At 68.9% G+C, this 15,380-nt stretch overlaps 1 protein-coding gene across 2 annotated transcripts in view; it reads left to right on the forward strand.

Moving 5' to 3' along the window:
* The first annotated feature begins 4,164 nt into the window (after positions 1–4,164).
* asrgl1 (asparaginase and isoaspartyl peptidase 1) overlaps positions 4,165–15,380 on the forward strand; it is a 64,117-nt gene continuing 52,901 nt past the window's right edge. For both annotated transcript variants that reach the window (XR_010962880.1, XM_067984185.1), the window contains exons 1-2: positions 4,165–4,348; positions 5,220–5,441. Coding sequence is in view for 1 of the 2 variants with exons in the window: in XM_067984185.1 (XP_067840286.1) it covers positions 5,252–5,441 (190 nt within the window). In the remaining variant the exon portion in view is untranslated. The remainder of the gene's footprint in view (positions 4,349–5,219; positions 5,442–15,380) is intronic.

Genomic DNA, 15,380 nt, shown 5'->3' on the forward strand with positions numbered 1-15,380 from the left:
CAAATCCACAGCATTGACTATTTTACATAATTTGAGCTGCAAGGTTGGTTTAGTGAGCTGCATTTCATTCAACGAGAACGGGTGAGGGTGTCGCAATTGGAAGTGACGTCACTAGATGGAAACGTAGCTTTTTAGGATGCGTGGAGAGTGACGTCATCAGGTGGCCCGGCGCATGCGCAGTCGGCTGATGTCACGGGTTGATCGAAAACCAGAAGTGACCACACTGTCGCTAATCACTCTGTCAAACTAAACACTCTGGGAGAGAGTTGCGGTGACTGAGGGGGAATTCTGTCTGGGTCACGGATTGTTTTCAGGTTTATTGGGTAGAAAGTGGGGGTGGGGTGGGGGAAGTCACCTTTTATATTACAAAGTGAAATGATACGGTGTCCTGACTTCCCGATGATGTCACTTGCCGCGGATGCGACGGTCCTTTAGAGAAAGCAACTCGCTGCCTTTCATGGTCAAGAGCGAGATCCAGGTCTAAGGTCGGGGGGGGGGGGAGTTGATCCAGGTCTAAGGTCGGGGGTGGGGGGGCAGTTGATCCAAGTCTAAGGTCGGGGGGGGGGGGGGGAGTTGATCCAAGTCTGGGGGGGCGGGGGAGTTGATCCAGGGTCCTAAGGTCCGGTGGGGGGGTGGGGAGTTGATCCAAGTCTAAGGGGGGGAGGGGAGTTGATCCAGGTCTAAGGTCGGGGGGCGGGGGGAGTTGATCCAAGTCCAAGGGGGGGGGGGAGTTGATCCAGGTCTAAGGGGGGGGAGGGGAGTTGATCCAGGTCTAAGGTCGGGGGGGGGGGGAGTTGATCCAAGTCCAAGGTGGGGGGGAGTTGATCCAGGTCTAAGTGGGGGGGGGGGGGAGTTGATCCAGGTCTAAGATCGGGGGGTGGGAGTTGATTCAGGTCTAAGTTCGGGGGGGGAGGGGGGAGTTGATCCAGGTCTATGCTCAGTGGGGGCAGGGGTGGGTTGATCCGGGTCTAAGGTTGGGGGGGGGGGAGTTGATCTAGGTCTAAGGTGGAGGTGGGGGGGGAGTTGATCCAGGTCTAAATTCGGGGGGGGGGGGGGAGTTGATCCAGGTCCTAAGGTGGGGGGGAGTTGATCCAGGTCTAAGGTGGGGGGGGAGTTGATCCAGGTCTAAGGGGGGGGGAGTTGATCCAGGTCTAAGGTGGGGCGGGGGGGAGTTGATCCAGGTCTAAATTCGGGGGGGGGAGTAGTTGATCCAGGTCTAAGGTGGGGGGGGAGTTGATCCAGGTCTAAGGGGGGGGGGAGTTGATCCAGGTCTAAGGTGGGGGGGGGGAGTTAATCCAGGTCTAAATTCGGGGGAGGGGGAGTTGATCCAGGTCTAAGTGGGGGGGCTGAGTTGATCCAGGTCTAAGGTGGGGGGGGAGTTGATCCAGGTCTAAGGTGGGGGGGGAGTTGATCCAGGTCTAAGGTGGGGGGGAGTTGATCAGGTCTAAGGTGGGAGGGGAGTTGATCCAGGTCTAAGTGGGGGGGGGGGGGAGTTGATCAGGTCTAAGGAGGGGGAGTTGATCCAGGTCTAAGGGGGGGGGGGGGGGAGTTGATCCAGGTCTAAGGTCGGGGTGGGGGATTTGATCCAGGTCTAAGGTCGGGCTGGGGGGAGTTGATCCAGGTCTAAGGTCGGGGGGGGGAGTTGATCCAGGTCTAAGGTCGGGCTGGGGGGAGTTGATCCAGGTCTAAGGTCGGGGGGGGGAGTTGATCCAGGTCTAAGGTCGGGCTGGGGGGAGTTGATCCAGGTCTAAGGTCGGGCTGTGGGGAGTTGATCCAGGTCTAAGGTCAGGGGTGGGGGGGGGGAGGAGTTGATCCAGGTCTAAGGTCGGGGTGGGGGGGAATAGTTGATCCAGGTCTAAGGTTGGGTGGGAGTTGATCCAGGTCTAAGGTGGGTGATGGGGGGGGGGAGTTGATCCAGGTCTAAGGTGGGGGGGGAGTTGATCCATGTCTGGGGGGGTGGAGTTGATCCAGGTCTAAGGTCGGAGGGGGGGAGTTGGTCCAGGTCTAAGGTGGGTGTGGCGGGGGAGTTGATCCAGGTCTGGGGGGGGGGAAGTTGACCCAGGTCTAAGGTGGGGGGGGGGAGTTGATCCAGGTCTAAGGTCGGAGGAGTTGATCCATGTCTGGGGGTTGGGGGGAGTTGATCCAGGTCTAAGGTCGGAGGGGGGGAGTTGATCCAGGTCTAAGGTGGGGGGGGAGTTGATCCAGGTCTAGGGAGGGGGAGTTGATCCAGGTGTAAGGTGGGGGGGGGAATTGATCCAGGTCTAAGGTCGGAGGGGGGGGGGGAGAGTTGATCCATGTCTGGGGGGGGCGAGTTGATCCAGGTCTAAGGTCGGAGGGGGGGAGTTGATCCAGGTCTAAGGTGGGGGGGGAGTTGATCCAGGTCTAAGGTCGGAGGGGGGGGGAGTTGATCCAGGTCTGGGGGGGGGGGGGGTTGATCCAGGTCTGGGGGGGGGGGTTGATCCAGGTCTAAGGTCGGAGGGGGGGGGAGTTGATCCATGTCTGGGGGGGGCGAGTTGATCCAGGTCTAAGGTCGGAGCGGGGGAGTTGATCCAGGTCTAAGGTGGGGGGGGAGTTGATCCAGGTCTAGGGGGGGGGAGCTGATCCAGGTCTAAGGTGGGGGGGGGAGTTGATCCAGGTCTAAGGTCGGAGGGGGGGAGTTGATCCAGGTCCAAGGAGGGGGGGGAGTTGATCCAGGTCTAAGGTGGGTGGGGGGGGGGGGCGGGGGAGTTGATCCAAGTCTGGAGGGGAGGGAGTTGATCCAGATCTAAGGTTGTGGGGGGGGAGTTGATCCAGGTCTAAGGTTGGGGGGGGGAGTTGATCCAGGTCTAAGGTGGGTGATGGGGGGGGGGGGAGTTGATCCAGGTCTAAGGTGGGGGGGGAGTTGATCCATGTCTGGGGGGGTGGTGGAGTTGATCCAGGTCTAAGGTCGGAGGGGGGAGTTGATCCAGGTCTAAGGTGGGTGTGGCGGGGGAGTTGATCCAGGTCTAAGGGGGGGGAGGGGAGTTGATCCAGGTCTAAGGTCGGGGGGGGGGGAGTTGATCCAAGTCCAAGGGGGGGGGGGAGTTGATCCAGGTCTAAGTGGGGGGGGGGGGGAGTTGATCCAGGTCTAAGATCGGGGGGTGGGAGTTGATTCAGGTCTAAGTTCGGGGGGGAGGGGGGAGTTGATCCAGGTCTATGTTCAGTGGGGGCAGGGGTGGGTTGATCCGGGTCTAAGGTTGGGGGGGGGTGCGGGGTGAGTTGATCTAGGTCTAAGGTGCGGGGGGGGGGAGTTGATCCAGGTCTAAGGTGGGGGGGGAGTTGATCCAGGTCTAGGGGGGGGGGGGAGCTGATCCAGGTCTAAGGTGGGGGGGGGGAGTTGATCCAGGTCTAAGGGGGGGGGGGGGAGTTGATCCAGGTCTAAGGTGGGTGGGGGGGTGGCGGGGGGAGTTGATCCAAGTCGAGAGGGGGGAGTTGATCCAGATCTAAGGTTGTGGGGGGGGCGGAGTTGATCCAGGTCTAAGATCGGAGGGGGGGGGGAGTTGATCCAGATCTAAGGTTGTGGGGGGGGGGAGTTGATCCAGGTCTAAGATCGGAGGGGGGGGAGTTGATCCAGATCTAAGGTTGTGGGGGGGGCGGAGTTGATCCAGGTCTAAGATCGGAGGGGGGGGAGTTGATCCAGATCTAAGGTTGTGGGGGGGGGGAGTTGATCCAGGTCTAAGATCGGAGGGGGGGGAGTTGATCCAGATCTAAGGTGTGGGGGGGGGAGTTGATCCAGGTCTAAGATCGGAGGGGGGGGAGTTGATCCAGATCTAAGGTTGTGGGGGGGGGGAGTTGATCCAGGTCTAAGATCGGAGGGGGGGGGGGGAGTTGATCCAGGTCTAAGGTTGGGGGGGGCGACTGAGGGCGATAACGTGATCCAATTTCCTCTCTGGATCCTGTTCTCCTTCTCTTTCCCCGACCTCTTTAGACCTGGATCACACTCTCCCGCCCCCGCGCTCCGCCCCGCGCTCCGCCCCCGCCCCCCGGCGCGCGCCCCCTTTTCACTCCTCCACCTGCTGTTCGTGCTCAGTTTTCGCGGACCGGCTGCGAGGAGCGGTACGCGTGCGCGGACCGGCACCCGCAACGCGCGTGCGCGGACCGGCACCCGCAACGCGCGTGCGCGGACCGGCACCCGCAACGCGCGTGCGCGGACCGGCACCCGCAACGCGCGTGCGCGGACATGTTCGCATTCCCCTGGCAATCATCAACAACAACTTGGGTTGATGCAGCAGCTTTAACCTTGTAAAACATCGCAAGGCGCTTCACAGGAATGGTATCAAACAAAATTTGACACGGAGCCACATAAGGAGAAATTCGGACAGGTCAACAGGTAAGCGTCTCAAAAAGGAGGCTTCCTCCTTCCTCAGGTGAATGTGGAAGGAGGAAGGAGGAAGCCTCCGAAAGCTTGAGAATGTCAGTAAAATTGTTGGACTATAACTTGGTGTTGTAAAATTGTTTACAATCGTCAACCCCAGTCCATCACCGGCATCTCCACATCACGTCTTAAAGGAGGACAGTGTGGTCAGGAGGCTGAGGGAGGGAATTCCAGAGTTTAGGGCCCAGGCAGCTAGCTGAAGATAAGGCAGGCCAGCCGGCTGACACTGGTGGAGTGATGGAAATCAGGGATGTGCAAGAGGCCTGAATTGGAGGAGCGCAGGGGCTCTCGGAGAACGTAGGCGGTTATAGAGATAAGGAGTGGCGGGGCTTATATATGAACACAAAGATAAGAATTTTAAGAGGCGTTGCCAGACTGGGAGCCAGTGTAGGTCAGAGAGCACAGGGGTGATGCATGAACGGGACTTGGTGCGAGTTAGGATACAGGCAGCAGAGTTTTGGATGAGCTCAAATTAACGGAGGCCGGCCAGGAGAGCATTGGAATAGTCAAGTCTGGAGGTAACAAAGGCATGGATGAGGGTTTCAGCAGCAGATGAGCTGAGACAGGTACAGGGGCGGACTCCCAACTTTTACTTATCAACTGTCATGTGATCGATCAATTGTCATGTGATCAAATCTCCAGGAATACATCCAACCACATTCGGCAAACCTATCTTGCAGTTGGAAAATTTCTCCTCGGGTGTAGTAGTTAGTGAACTGTCTTAAACAAGATCCCTTTATAATATGTTTTATTATTAGATTCAGTTATGGATATAAAATGTTTCCTTGCTGTCTGCAAATGTTAGATGCTGTATTAAATCTTTCAGAAGTGTTTGTCAAAGTATATTGAAAGGAGCCCATGATGAATCCTGTAGTGGTCGTGCATGGAGGTTCTGGAAGGTACACGGAGGATCGTAAGGAAGTGTGTCTGCTGGAAGTGAGGAATGCAGCACTTGAGGGTTATCGCCTTATTCAGCAGGGAGGCAGTGCACTGGACGCGGTGGAGGAGGCTTCGGTGATATTGGAAAACCACCCTTTATTTAATGCCGGTAAATCAATTCAATTCATCTGGTTTAAATTACAATCCATCCAGTTTTTTAATTCAACAGTTTGGGTTTTTGAGTGGGCTGTCTGTAGATTTTTAAATGTAAACTTGACTGCAGAAATCTATTATGTTTAAAGAGTGTTTCTTCTCTTGGTACTTTCTCATGATTTAGAGGCATTTAGAGGTTTTCGTTAGCAGCAAAGCAAATGTTGGCCATCAAGGTGTAAACTGATCCCATCTCCCAAACCCTGTCCGACCATGGAAGTCAAGCCATCCGTATCTCGCTCCCTGTCTGGGTCTGGTAAATTTTAAAATAAATTTGTTGGACTATAACCTGGTGTTGTAAGATTCCTTACATTTGTCCACCCCAGTCCATCACCGGCATCTCCACATCATGGGTCTGGTAGTCAGGCTATCTCCTATCTCACTCCTTCACCTGTCTGGACTTGGCAGAAGATGGCAATTATATTGTTGGTAGATTCTGATCAGATTACAAAAGGCGATATTATATTCGATGCTGTATTAATGTAATTTTGGATTTGGTCATTGTGATTGTGGCAATGCAGTGGGGTTAATTAGTACTTTCACAACCTCAAATAAAAGCTGGATTAAATTGATTGAAATCTTAATTTTTTTCTCTTTTGGAAAATTGAGAAACCTTTCAACTTCTTTGGATGGCAACCAATGTAAGACCACAGCCAATTTGAAGGTAGCTTAGCAGGGCATAGTGAAGCTTATGCAATTCAAAGAAGCGTTTCTTTATTGGTCTATGATTCTGCACTCATTGTTAAGTGTTAAATGGATTTCTGCTGGCAGGCTCCAACTGGACAATTAGCCAGGACTGTTGGGGGGGGTTGTGGTGGGTGCGGTTGGGTTGGGGGGGGGGGGGGGACCTCCGTGCGGTTGGGGCGGGGGACCTCCGTGCGGTTGGGGGGGGGGGGCGGGGACCTCCGTGCGGTTGGGGGGGGGGCGAGGACCTCCGTGCGGTTGGGGGGGGGGCGAGGACCTCCCGTGCGGTTGGGGGGGGCGACCTCCGTGCGGTTGGGGGGGGGGGCGACCTCCGTGCGGTTGGGGGGGGGGGCGACCTCCGTGCGGTGGGGGGGGGGGGGGGGGCGACCTCCGTGCGGTTGGGGGGGGGGGGGGGGGGCGACCTCCGTGCGGTTGGGGGGGGGGGGGGGGCGACCTCCGTGCGGTTTGGGGGGGGGGGGGGGGGCGACCTCCGTGCGGTTGGGGGGGGGGGCGACCTCGGTGCGGTTGGGGGGGGGGGGGGGGGGGCGACCTCCGTGCGGTTGGGGGGGGGGGGGGGGGGGCGACCTCCGTGCGGTTGGGGGGGGGGGGGGGCGACCTCCGTGCGGTTGGGGGGGGGGGGGGGGGGGCGACCTCCGTGCGGTTGGGGGGGGGGGGGGGGGGGCGACCTCCGTGCGGTTGGGGGGGGGGGGGGGGGGCGACCTCCGTGCGGTTGGGGGGGGGGGGGGGGGGGGCGACCTCCGTGCGGTTGGGGGGGGGGGGGGGGGCGACCTCCGTGCGGTTGGGGGGGGGGGGGCGACCTCCGTGCGGTTGTGGGGGGGGGGGGGGGGGATCACCTCCGTGCGGTTGTGGGGGGGGGGGGGGGACCTCCGTGCGGTTGTGGGGGGGGGGTGGGGGACCTCCGTGCGGTTGTGGGGGGGGGGGGGGGGGATCACCTCCGTGCGGTTGTGGGGGGGGGGGGGGGGGATCACCTCCGTGCGGTTGTGGGGGGGGGGGGACCTCCGTGCGGTTGTGGGGGGGGGGGGGACCTCCGTGCGGTTGTGGGGGGGGGGGGGGGACCTCCGTGCGGTTGGGGGGGGGGGGGGGACCTCCGTGCGGTTGTGGGGGGGGGGGGGACCTCCGTGCGGTTGGGGGGGGGGGGGGACCTCCGTGCGGTTGTGGGGGGGGGGGGGACCTCCGTGTGGGGGGGGGGGGACCTCCGTGCGGTTGTGGGGGGGGGGGGATCACCTCCGTGCGGTTGTGGGGGGGGGGGGGAACGACCTCCGTGCGGTTGTGGGGGGGGGGGGGGGACCTCCGTGTGGGGGGGGGGGGGACCTCCGTGCGGTTGTGGGGGGGGGGGGGATCACCTCCGTGCGGTTGTGGGGGGGGGGGGGACGACCTCCGTGCGGGTTGTGGGGGGGGGGGGGACCTCCGTGCGGTTGGGGGGGGGGGGGGACCTCCGTGCGGTTGTCGGGGGGGGGGGGGACCTCCGTGTGGGGGGGGGGACCTCCGTGCGGTTGTGGGGGGGGGGGGGATCACCTCCGTGCGGTTGTGGGGGGGGGGGGGGGACGACCTCCGTGCGGTTGTGGGGGGGGGGGGGGACCTCCGTGTGGGGGGGGGGGGACCTCCGTGCGGTTGGGGGGGGGGGGGATCACCTCCGTGCGGTTGTGGGGGGGGGGGGGGATCACCTCCGTGCGGTTGTGGGGGGGGGGGGGGAACGACCTCCGTGCGGTTGTGGGGGGGGGGGGGGACCTCCGTGCGTTGTGGGGGGGGGGGGGACCTCCGTGCGGGTTGTGGGGGGGGGGACCTCCGTGCGGTTGTGGGGGGGGGGGGGACCTCCGTGCGGTTGTGGGGGGGGGGGGGGGACCTCTGTGCGGTGTGGGGGGGGGGGGGGGGGAACCTCTGTGCGGTTGTGGGGGGGGGGGGGGGACCTCTGTGCGGTTGTGGGGGGGGGGGGGGACCTCTGTGCGGTTGTGGGGGTGGGGGGGGGGGGAACCTTTGTGGGGGGGGGGGGGGGAACCTCTGTGCGGTTGTGGGGGGGGGGGGGGGGACCTCTGTGCGGTTGTGGGGGGGGGGGGGGGACCTCTGTGCGGTTGTGGGGGGGGGGGGGGGGACCTCTGTGCGGTTGTGGGGGGGGGGGGGGGGACCTCTGTGCGGTTGTGGGGGGGGGGGGGGGACCTCTGTGCGGTTGTGGGGGGGGGGGGGGGACCTCTGTGCGGTTGTGGGGGGGGGGGGGGGGACCTCCGTGCGGTTGTGGGGGGGGGGGGGGGGACCTCCGTGCGGTTGTGGGGGGGGGGGGGGGACCTCCGTGCGGTTGTGGGGGGGGGGGGGGGACCTCCGTGCGGTTGTGGGGGGGGGGGGGGGACCTCCGTGCGGTTGTGGGGGGGGGGGGGGGACCTCCGTTGCGGGTTGTGGGGGGGGGGGGGGGACCTCCGTGCGGTTGTGGGGGGGGGGGGGGGACCTCCGTGCGGTTGGGGGGGGGGGGGGGGGCGACCTCCGTGCGGTTGGGGGGGGGGGGGGGCGACCTCCGTGCGGTTGGGGGGGGGGGGGGGCGACCTCCGTGCGGTTGGGGGGGGGGGGGGGGGGGCGACCTCCGTGCGGTTGTGGGGACGGTTGTGGGGGACGACCTCCGTGCGGTTGTGGGGGGGGGGGGGACGACCTCCGTGCGGTTGTGGGGGGGGGGGGGACGACCTCCGTGCGGTTGTGGGGGGGGGGGGGGGGGACGACCTCCGTGCGGTTGTGGGGGGGGGGGGGGACCTCCGTGCGGTTGTGGGGGGGGGGGGACCTCCGTGCGGTTGGCGGGGGGGGGGGACCTCTTTGCGGTTGTGGGGGGGGGGGACCTCCGTGCGGTTGTGGGGGGGGGGGGACCTCCGTGCGGTTTGTGGGGGGGGGGGGGACCTCCGTGCGGTTGTGGGGTGGGGGGGGGACCTCCGTGCGGTTGTGGGGGGGGGGGGACCTCCGTGCGGTTGTGGGGGGGGGGGGACCTCGTGCGGTTGGGGGGGGGGGCGAGGACCTCCGTGCGGTTGGGGGGGGGGGGCGACCTTCGTGCGGTTGGGGGGGGGGGCGACCTCCGTGCGGTTGTGGGGGGGGGGGGGACCTCCGTGCGGTTGTGGGGGGGGGGACCTCCGTGCGGTTGTGGGGGGGGGGGGACCTCCGTGCGGTTGTGGGGGGGGGGGGGGACCTCCGTGCGGTTGGGGGGGGGGGGGAACACCTCCGTGCGGTTGTGGGGGGGGGGGGGACCTCCGTGCGGTTGTGGGGGGGGGGGGGGGGAGGACACACACCTCCGTGCGGTTGTGGGGGGGGGGGGGGGAGGACACACCACCTCGTGCGGTTGTGGGGGGGGGGGGGACACCTCCGTGCGGTTGGGGGGGGGGGGAACTCTGTGCGGTTGTGGGGGGGGGGGGGGGGGGACCTCTGTGCGGTTGTGGGGGGGGGGGGGGACCTCTGTGCGGTGTGTGGGGGGGGGGGACCCTCTGTGGGGGGGGGGGGACCTCTGTGCGGTTGTGGGGGGTGGGGGGGGGGGACTCTGTGCGGTGTGGGGGGGGGGGGGAGGCCTCCGTGCGGTTGTGGGGGGGGGGGGGGGAACACCTCCGTGCGGATGGGGGGGGGGGAACTCTGTGCGGTTGGGGGGGGGGGGGGAGACCTCTGTGCGGTTGTGGGGGGGGGGGGGCCCTCCGTGCGGTTGTGGGGGGGGGGGGGGAGGACACACACCTCCGTGCGGTTGTGGGGGGGGGGGGACACCTCCGTGCGGTTGGGGGGGGGGGGGAACTCTGTGCGGTTGGGGGGGGGGGGGGGAGACCTCTGTGCGGTGTGGGACCTCTGTGCGGTTGTGGGGCGGGGGGGGACCTTTGTGGGGGGGGGGGGGGACCTTTGTGGGAGGGGGGGGGACCTCCGTGCGGTTGTGGGGTGGGGGGGGACCTCTGTGCGGTTGTGGGGGGGGGGGGGACCTTTGTGGGGGGGGGGGGGACCTCCGTGCGGTTGTGGGGGGGGGGGGGACCTCTGTGCGGTTGTGGGGGGGGGGGACCTCTGTGCGGTTGTGGGGGGGGGGGGGGACCTCTGCGCGGTTGTGGGGGGGGGGGGGGACCTCTGTGCGGTTGTGGGGTGGGGGGGGGGACCTCCGTGCGGTTGGGGGGGGGGGTGGGACCTCCGTTCGGTTGTGGTGGGGGGGGGGACCTCCGTGCGGTTGAGGGGGGGTGGGACCTCCGTGCGGGTTTGGGGGGGGGGGTGGGACCTCCGTGCGGTTTGGGGGGGGGTGGGACCTCCGTGCGGTTGGGGGGGGGGGGACCTCCGTGCGGTTGGGGGGGCGGACCTCCGGCGGTTGGGGGGGGGGGGACCTCTGTGCGGTTTGTGGGGGGGGGGGGGGGACCTCTGTGCGGTTGTGGGGGGGGGGGGGGACCTCTGTGCGGTTGTGGGGGGGGGGGGGGGGACCTCTGTGCGGTTGTGGGGGGGGGGGGGGACCTCTGTGCGGTTGTGGGGGGGGGGGGGGGGACCTCTGTGCGGTTGTGGGGGGGGGGGGGGGGGACCTCTGTGCGGTTGTGGGGGGGGGGGGGGGGACCTCCGTGCGGTTGTGGGGGGGGGGGGGGGACTCCGTGCGGTTGTGGGGGGGGGGGGGGGGACCTCCGTGCGGTTGTGGGGGGGGTGGGGACCTCCGTGCGGTTGTGGGGGGGGTGGGGACCTCCGTGCGGTTGGGGGGGGACCCTCCGTGCGGTTGGGGGGGGGGGGACCTCCGTGCGGTTGGGGGGGGGGGTGGGACCTCCGTGCGGTTTGGGGGGGGGGGGGGGGACCTCCGTGCGGTTGGGGGGGGGTGGGACCTCCGTGCGGTTGGGGGGGGGTGGGGACCTCCGTGCGGTTGGGGGGGGGGTGGGACCTCCGTGCGGTTTTGGGGGGGGGGGTGGGACCTCCGTGCGGTTGGGGGGGGACCTCCGTGCGGTTGGGGGGGGGTGGGACCTCCGTGCGGTTGGGGGGGGGGGGGGGGGGACCTCCGTGCGGTTGTGGGGGGGGGGGACCTCCGTGCGGTTGTGGGGGGGGGGGGACCTCCGTGCGGTTGTGGGGGGGGGGGGACCTCCGTGCGGTTGTGGGGGGACCTCCGTGCGGTTGGGGGGGAGCTCCGTGCGGTTGGGGGGGGGGGGACCTCCGTGTGGTTTGGGGGGGGTGGGGGACCTTCGTGCGGTTTGGGGGGGGGGGGGGGACCTCCGTGCGGTTTGGGGGGGGGGGGGGGACCTCCGTGCGGTTTGGGGGGGGGGGGGGGACCTCCGTGCGGTTGTGGGGGGGGGGGGGACCTCCGTGCGGTTGGGGGGGGACCTCCGTGCGGTTGGGGGGGGGGGGGGACACCTCCGTGCGGTTGTGGGGGGGGGGGGACCTCCGTGCGGTTGGGGGGGGAGCTCCGTGCGGTTGGGGGGGGGGGTGGGACCTCCGTGCGGTTGGGGGGGGGACCTCCGTGCGGTTGGGGGGGGACCTCCGTGCGGTTGGGGGGGGGGGGGGGACCTCCGTGCGGTTGGGGGGGGGGACCTCCGTGCGGTTGTGGGGGGGGGGGACCTCCGTGCGGTTGGGGGGGGACCTCCGTGCGGTTGGGGGGGGACCTCCGTGCGGTTGGGGGGGGGGGGGGACCTCCGTGCGGTGTGGGGGGGGGGGTGAGGACCTCCGTGCGGTTGTGGGGGCGGGGGGGACCTCCGTGCGGTTGTGGGGGGGGGGGGACCTCTGTGCGGTTGTGGGGGGGGGACTTCTGTGCGGTTGTGGGGGGGGGGGACCTCTGTGCGGTTGTGGGGGGGGGGGACCTCTGTGCGGTTGTGGGGGGGGGGGGGGACCTCTGTGCGGTTGTGGGGGGGACCTCTGTGCGGTTGTGGGGGGGGGGGGGACCTCTGTGCGGTTGTGGGGGGGGGGGGACCTCTGTGCGGTTGTGGGGGGGGGGGGGGACCTCTGTGCGGTTGTGGGGGGGGGGGGGGACCTCTGTGCGGTTGTGGGGGGGGGGGGGGACCTCCGTGCGGTTGTGGGGGGGGGGGGGACCTCCGTGCGGTTGTGGGGGGGGGGGGGGGACCTCCGTGCGGTTGTGGGGGGGGGGACGGGGACCTCCGTGCGGTTGTGGGGGGGGGGGGGGGGGACCTCCGTGCGGTTGTGGGGGGGGGGACGGGGACCTCCGTGCGGTTGTGGGGGGGGGGGGACCTCCGTGCGGTTGTGGGGGGGTGGGGACCTCCGTGCGGTTGGGGGGGGACCTCCGTGCGGTTGGGGGGGGGGGACCTCCGTGCGGTTGGGGGGGGGTGGGACCTCCGTGCGGTTTGGGGGGGGGCGGGTGGGACCTCCGTGCGGTTTGGGGGGGGGGGGTGGGACCTCCGTGCGGTTTGGGGGGGTGGGGGTGGGACCTCCGTGCGGTTTGGGGGGGTGGGGGTGGACCTCCGTGCGGTTTGGGGGTGGGGGTGGGACCTCCGTGCGGTTTGGGGGGGGGGGGGTGGGACCTCCGTGCGGTTTGGGGGGGGGGGGGTGGGACCTCCGTGCGGTTGGGGGGGGACCTCCGTGCGGTTGGGGGGGGACCTCCGTGCGGTTGGGGGGGGACCTCCGTGCGGTTGGGGGGGGACCTCCGTGCGGTTGGGGGGGGGGGGGACACCTCCGTGCGGTTGTGGGGGGGGGGGGACCTCCGTGCGGTTGTGGGGGGGGGGGACCTCCGTGCGGTTGTGGGGGGGGGGGGACCTCCGTGCGGTTGTGGGGGGGGGGACCTCCGTGCGGTTGTGGGGGGGGGGGGGTGGGACCTCCGTGCGGTTTGGGGGGGGGGGTTGGGACCTCCGTGCGGTTTGGGGGGGGGGGTGGGACCTCCGTGCGGTTTTGTGGTGGGGGGGGGGACCTCCGTGCGGTTGGGGGGGGACCTCCGTGCGGCTGGGGGGGGACCTCCGTGCGGTTGGGGGGGGGTGGGACCTCCGTGCGGTTTGGGGGGGGGGGGTGGGACCTCCGTGCGGTTTGGGGGGGGGTGGGACCTCCGTGCGGTTGTGGTGGGGGGGGGACCTCCGTGCGGTTGGGGGGGGACCTCCGTGCGGCTGGGGGGGGACCTCCGTGCGGTTGGGGGGGGGTGGGACCTCCGTGCGGTTTGGGGGGGGGGGGTGGGACCTCCGTGCGGTTTGGGGGGGGGGTGGGACCTCCGTGCGGTTGGGGGGGGGTGGGGACCTCCGTGCGGTTGGGGGGGGGGGACCTCCGTGCGGTTGGGGGGGGGGGGACCTCCGTGCGGTGGGGGGGGGGGGGGACCTCCGTGCGGTTGTGGGGGGGGGCGGGTGGGACCTCCGTGCGGTTTGGGGGGGGGGGGTGGGACCTCCGTGCGGTTTGGGGGGGTGGGGGTGGGACCTCCGTGCGGTTTGGGGGGGGGGGGGGTGGGACCTCCGTGCGGTTTGGGGGGGGGGGTGGGACCTCCGTGCGTTTGGGGGGGGGGGGTGGGACCTCCGTGCGGTTTGGGGGGGGGGGTGGGACCTCCGTGCGGTTGGGGGGGGACCTCCGTGCGGTTGGGGGGGGACCTCCGTGCGGTTGGGGGGGGACCTCCGTGCGGTTGGGGTGGGGGGGGGACCTCCGTGCGGTTGGGGGGGGGGGGGGGGGACCTCCGTGCGGTTGTGGGGGGGGACCTCCGTGCGGTTGTGGGGGGGGGGGGGACCTCCGTGCGTTGTGGGGGGGGGGGGGGACCTCCGTGCGGTTGTGGGGGGGGGGGGGGACCTCCGTGCGGTTGTGGGGGGGGGACCTCCGTGCGGTTGTGGGGGGGGGGGACCTCCGTGCGGTTGTGGGGGGGGGGGGGGGGGACCTCCGTGCGGTTGTGGGGGGGGGGGGGGGAACACCTCCGTGCGGTTGTGGGGGGGGGGGGGGAACACCTCCGTGCGGTTGTGGGGGGGGGGGGGGAACACCTCCGTGCGGTTGTGGGGGGGGGGGGGGGGAACACCTCCGTGCGGTTGTGGGGGGGGGGGGGGGAAACACCTCCGTGCGGTTGTGGGGGGGGGGGGGGGAACACCTCCCTGCGGTTGTGGGGGGGGGGGGGGAACACCTCCGTGCGGTTGGGGGGGGACCTCCATGCGGTTGGGGGGGGACCTCCGTGCGGTTGGGGGGGGACCTCCATGCGGTTGGGGGGGGGACCTCCGTGCGTTGGGGGGGGGGGGGACCTCCGTGCGGTTGGCGGGGGGGGGGGGACCTCTTTGCGGTTGTGGGGGGGGGGGACCTCCGTGCGGTTGTGGGGGGGGGGGGGAACCTCCGTGCGGTTGTGGGGGGGGGGACCTCCGTGCGGTTGTGGGGGGGGGGGGGACCTCCGTGCGGTTGTGGGGGGGGGGGGGGACCTCCGTGCGGTTGTGGGGGGGGGGACCTCCGTGCGGTTGGGGGGGGACCTCCGTGCGGTTGGGGGGGGGGGCGAGGACCTCCGTGCGGTTGTGGGGGGGGGACCTCCGTGCGGTTGTGGGGGGGGGGACCTCCGTGCGGTTGTGGGGGGGGGGGGGGGACCTCCGTGCGGTTGCGGGGGGGGGGGGGGACCTCCGTGCGGTTGCGGGGGGGGGGGGGGACCTCCGTGCGGTTGTGGGGGGGGGGGACCTCCGTTGCGGTTGTGGGGTGGGGGGGGACCTCCGTGCGGTTGTGGGGTGGGGGGGACCTCCGTGCGGTTGTGGGGGGGGGGGACCTCCGGCGGTTGTGGGGGGGGGGGGACCTCCGTGCGGTTGTGGGGGGGGGGGGACCCTCCGTGCGGTTGTGGGGTGGGGGGGGACCTCCGTGCGGTTGTGGGGTGGGGGGGGACCTCCGTGCGGTTGTGGGGTGGGGGGGGACCTCCGTTGCGGTTGTGCGGGGGGGGGGACCTCCGTGCGGTTGTGGGGGGGGGGGGGGAACCTCCGTGCGGTTGTGGGGGGGGGGGGGGGGAACACCTCCGTGCGGTTGTGGGGGGGGGGGGGGGAACACCTCCGTGCGGTTGTGGGGGGGGGGGGGGAACACCTCCGTGCGGTTGTGGGGGGGGGGGGGGGGGGAACACCTCCTGCGGTTGTGGTGGGGGGGGGGGGGAACACCTCCGTGCGGTTGGGGGGGGACCTCCGTGCGGTTGGGGGGGACCTCCGTGCGGTTGGGGGGGGGGGGGACCATCGTGCGGTTGGCGGGGGGGGGGGGACCTCTTTGCGGTTGTGGGGGGGGGGGGACCCTCCGTGCGGTTGTGGGGGGGGGGGGGACCTCCGTGCGGTTGTGGGGGGGGGGGGACCTCCGTGCGGTTGGGGGGGACCTCCGTGCGGTA

This window comes from Heptranchias perlo, chromosome 5 (genome assembly GCF_035084215.1).
Source record: "Heptranchias perlo isolate sHepPer1 chromosome 5, sHepPer1.hap1, whole genome shotgun sequence".
NCBI lineage: Eukaryota > Metazoa > Chordata > Chondrichthyes > Hexanchiformes > Hexanchidae > Heptranchias > Heptranchias perlo.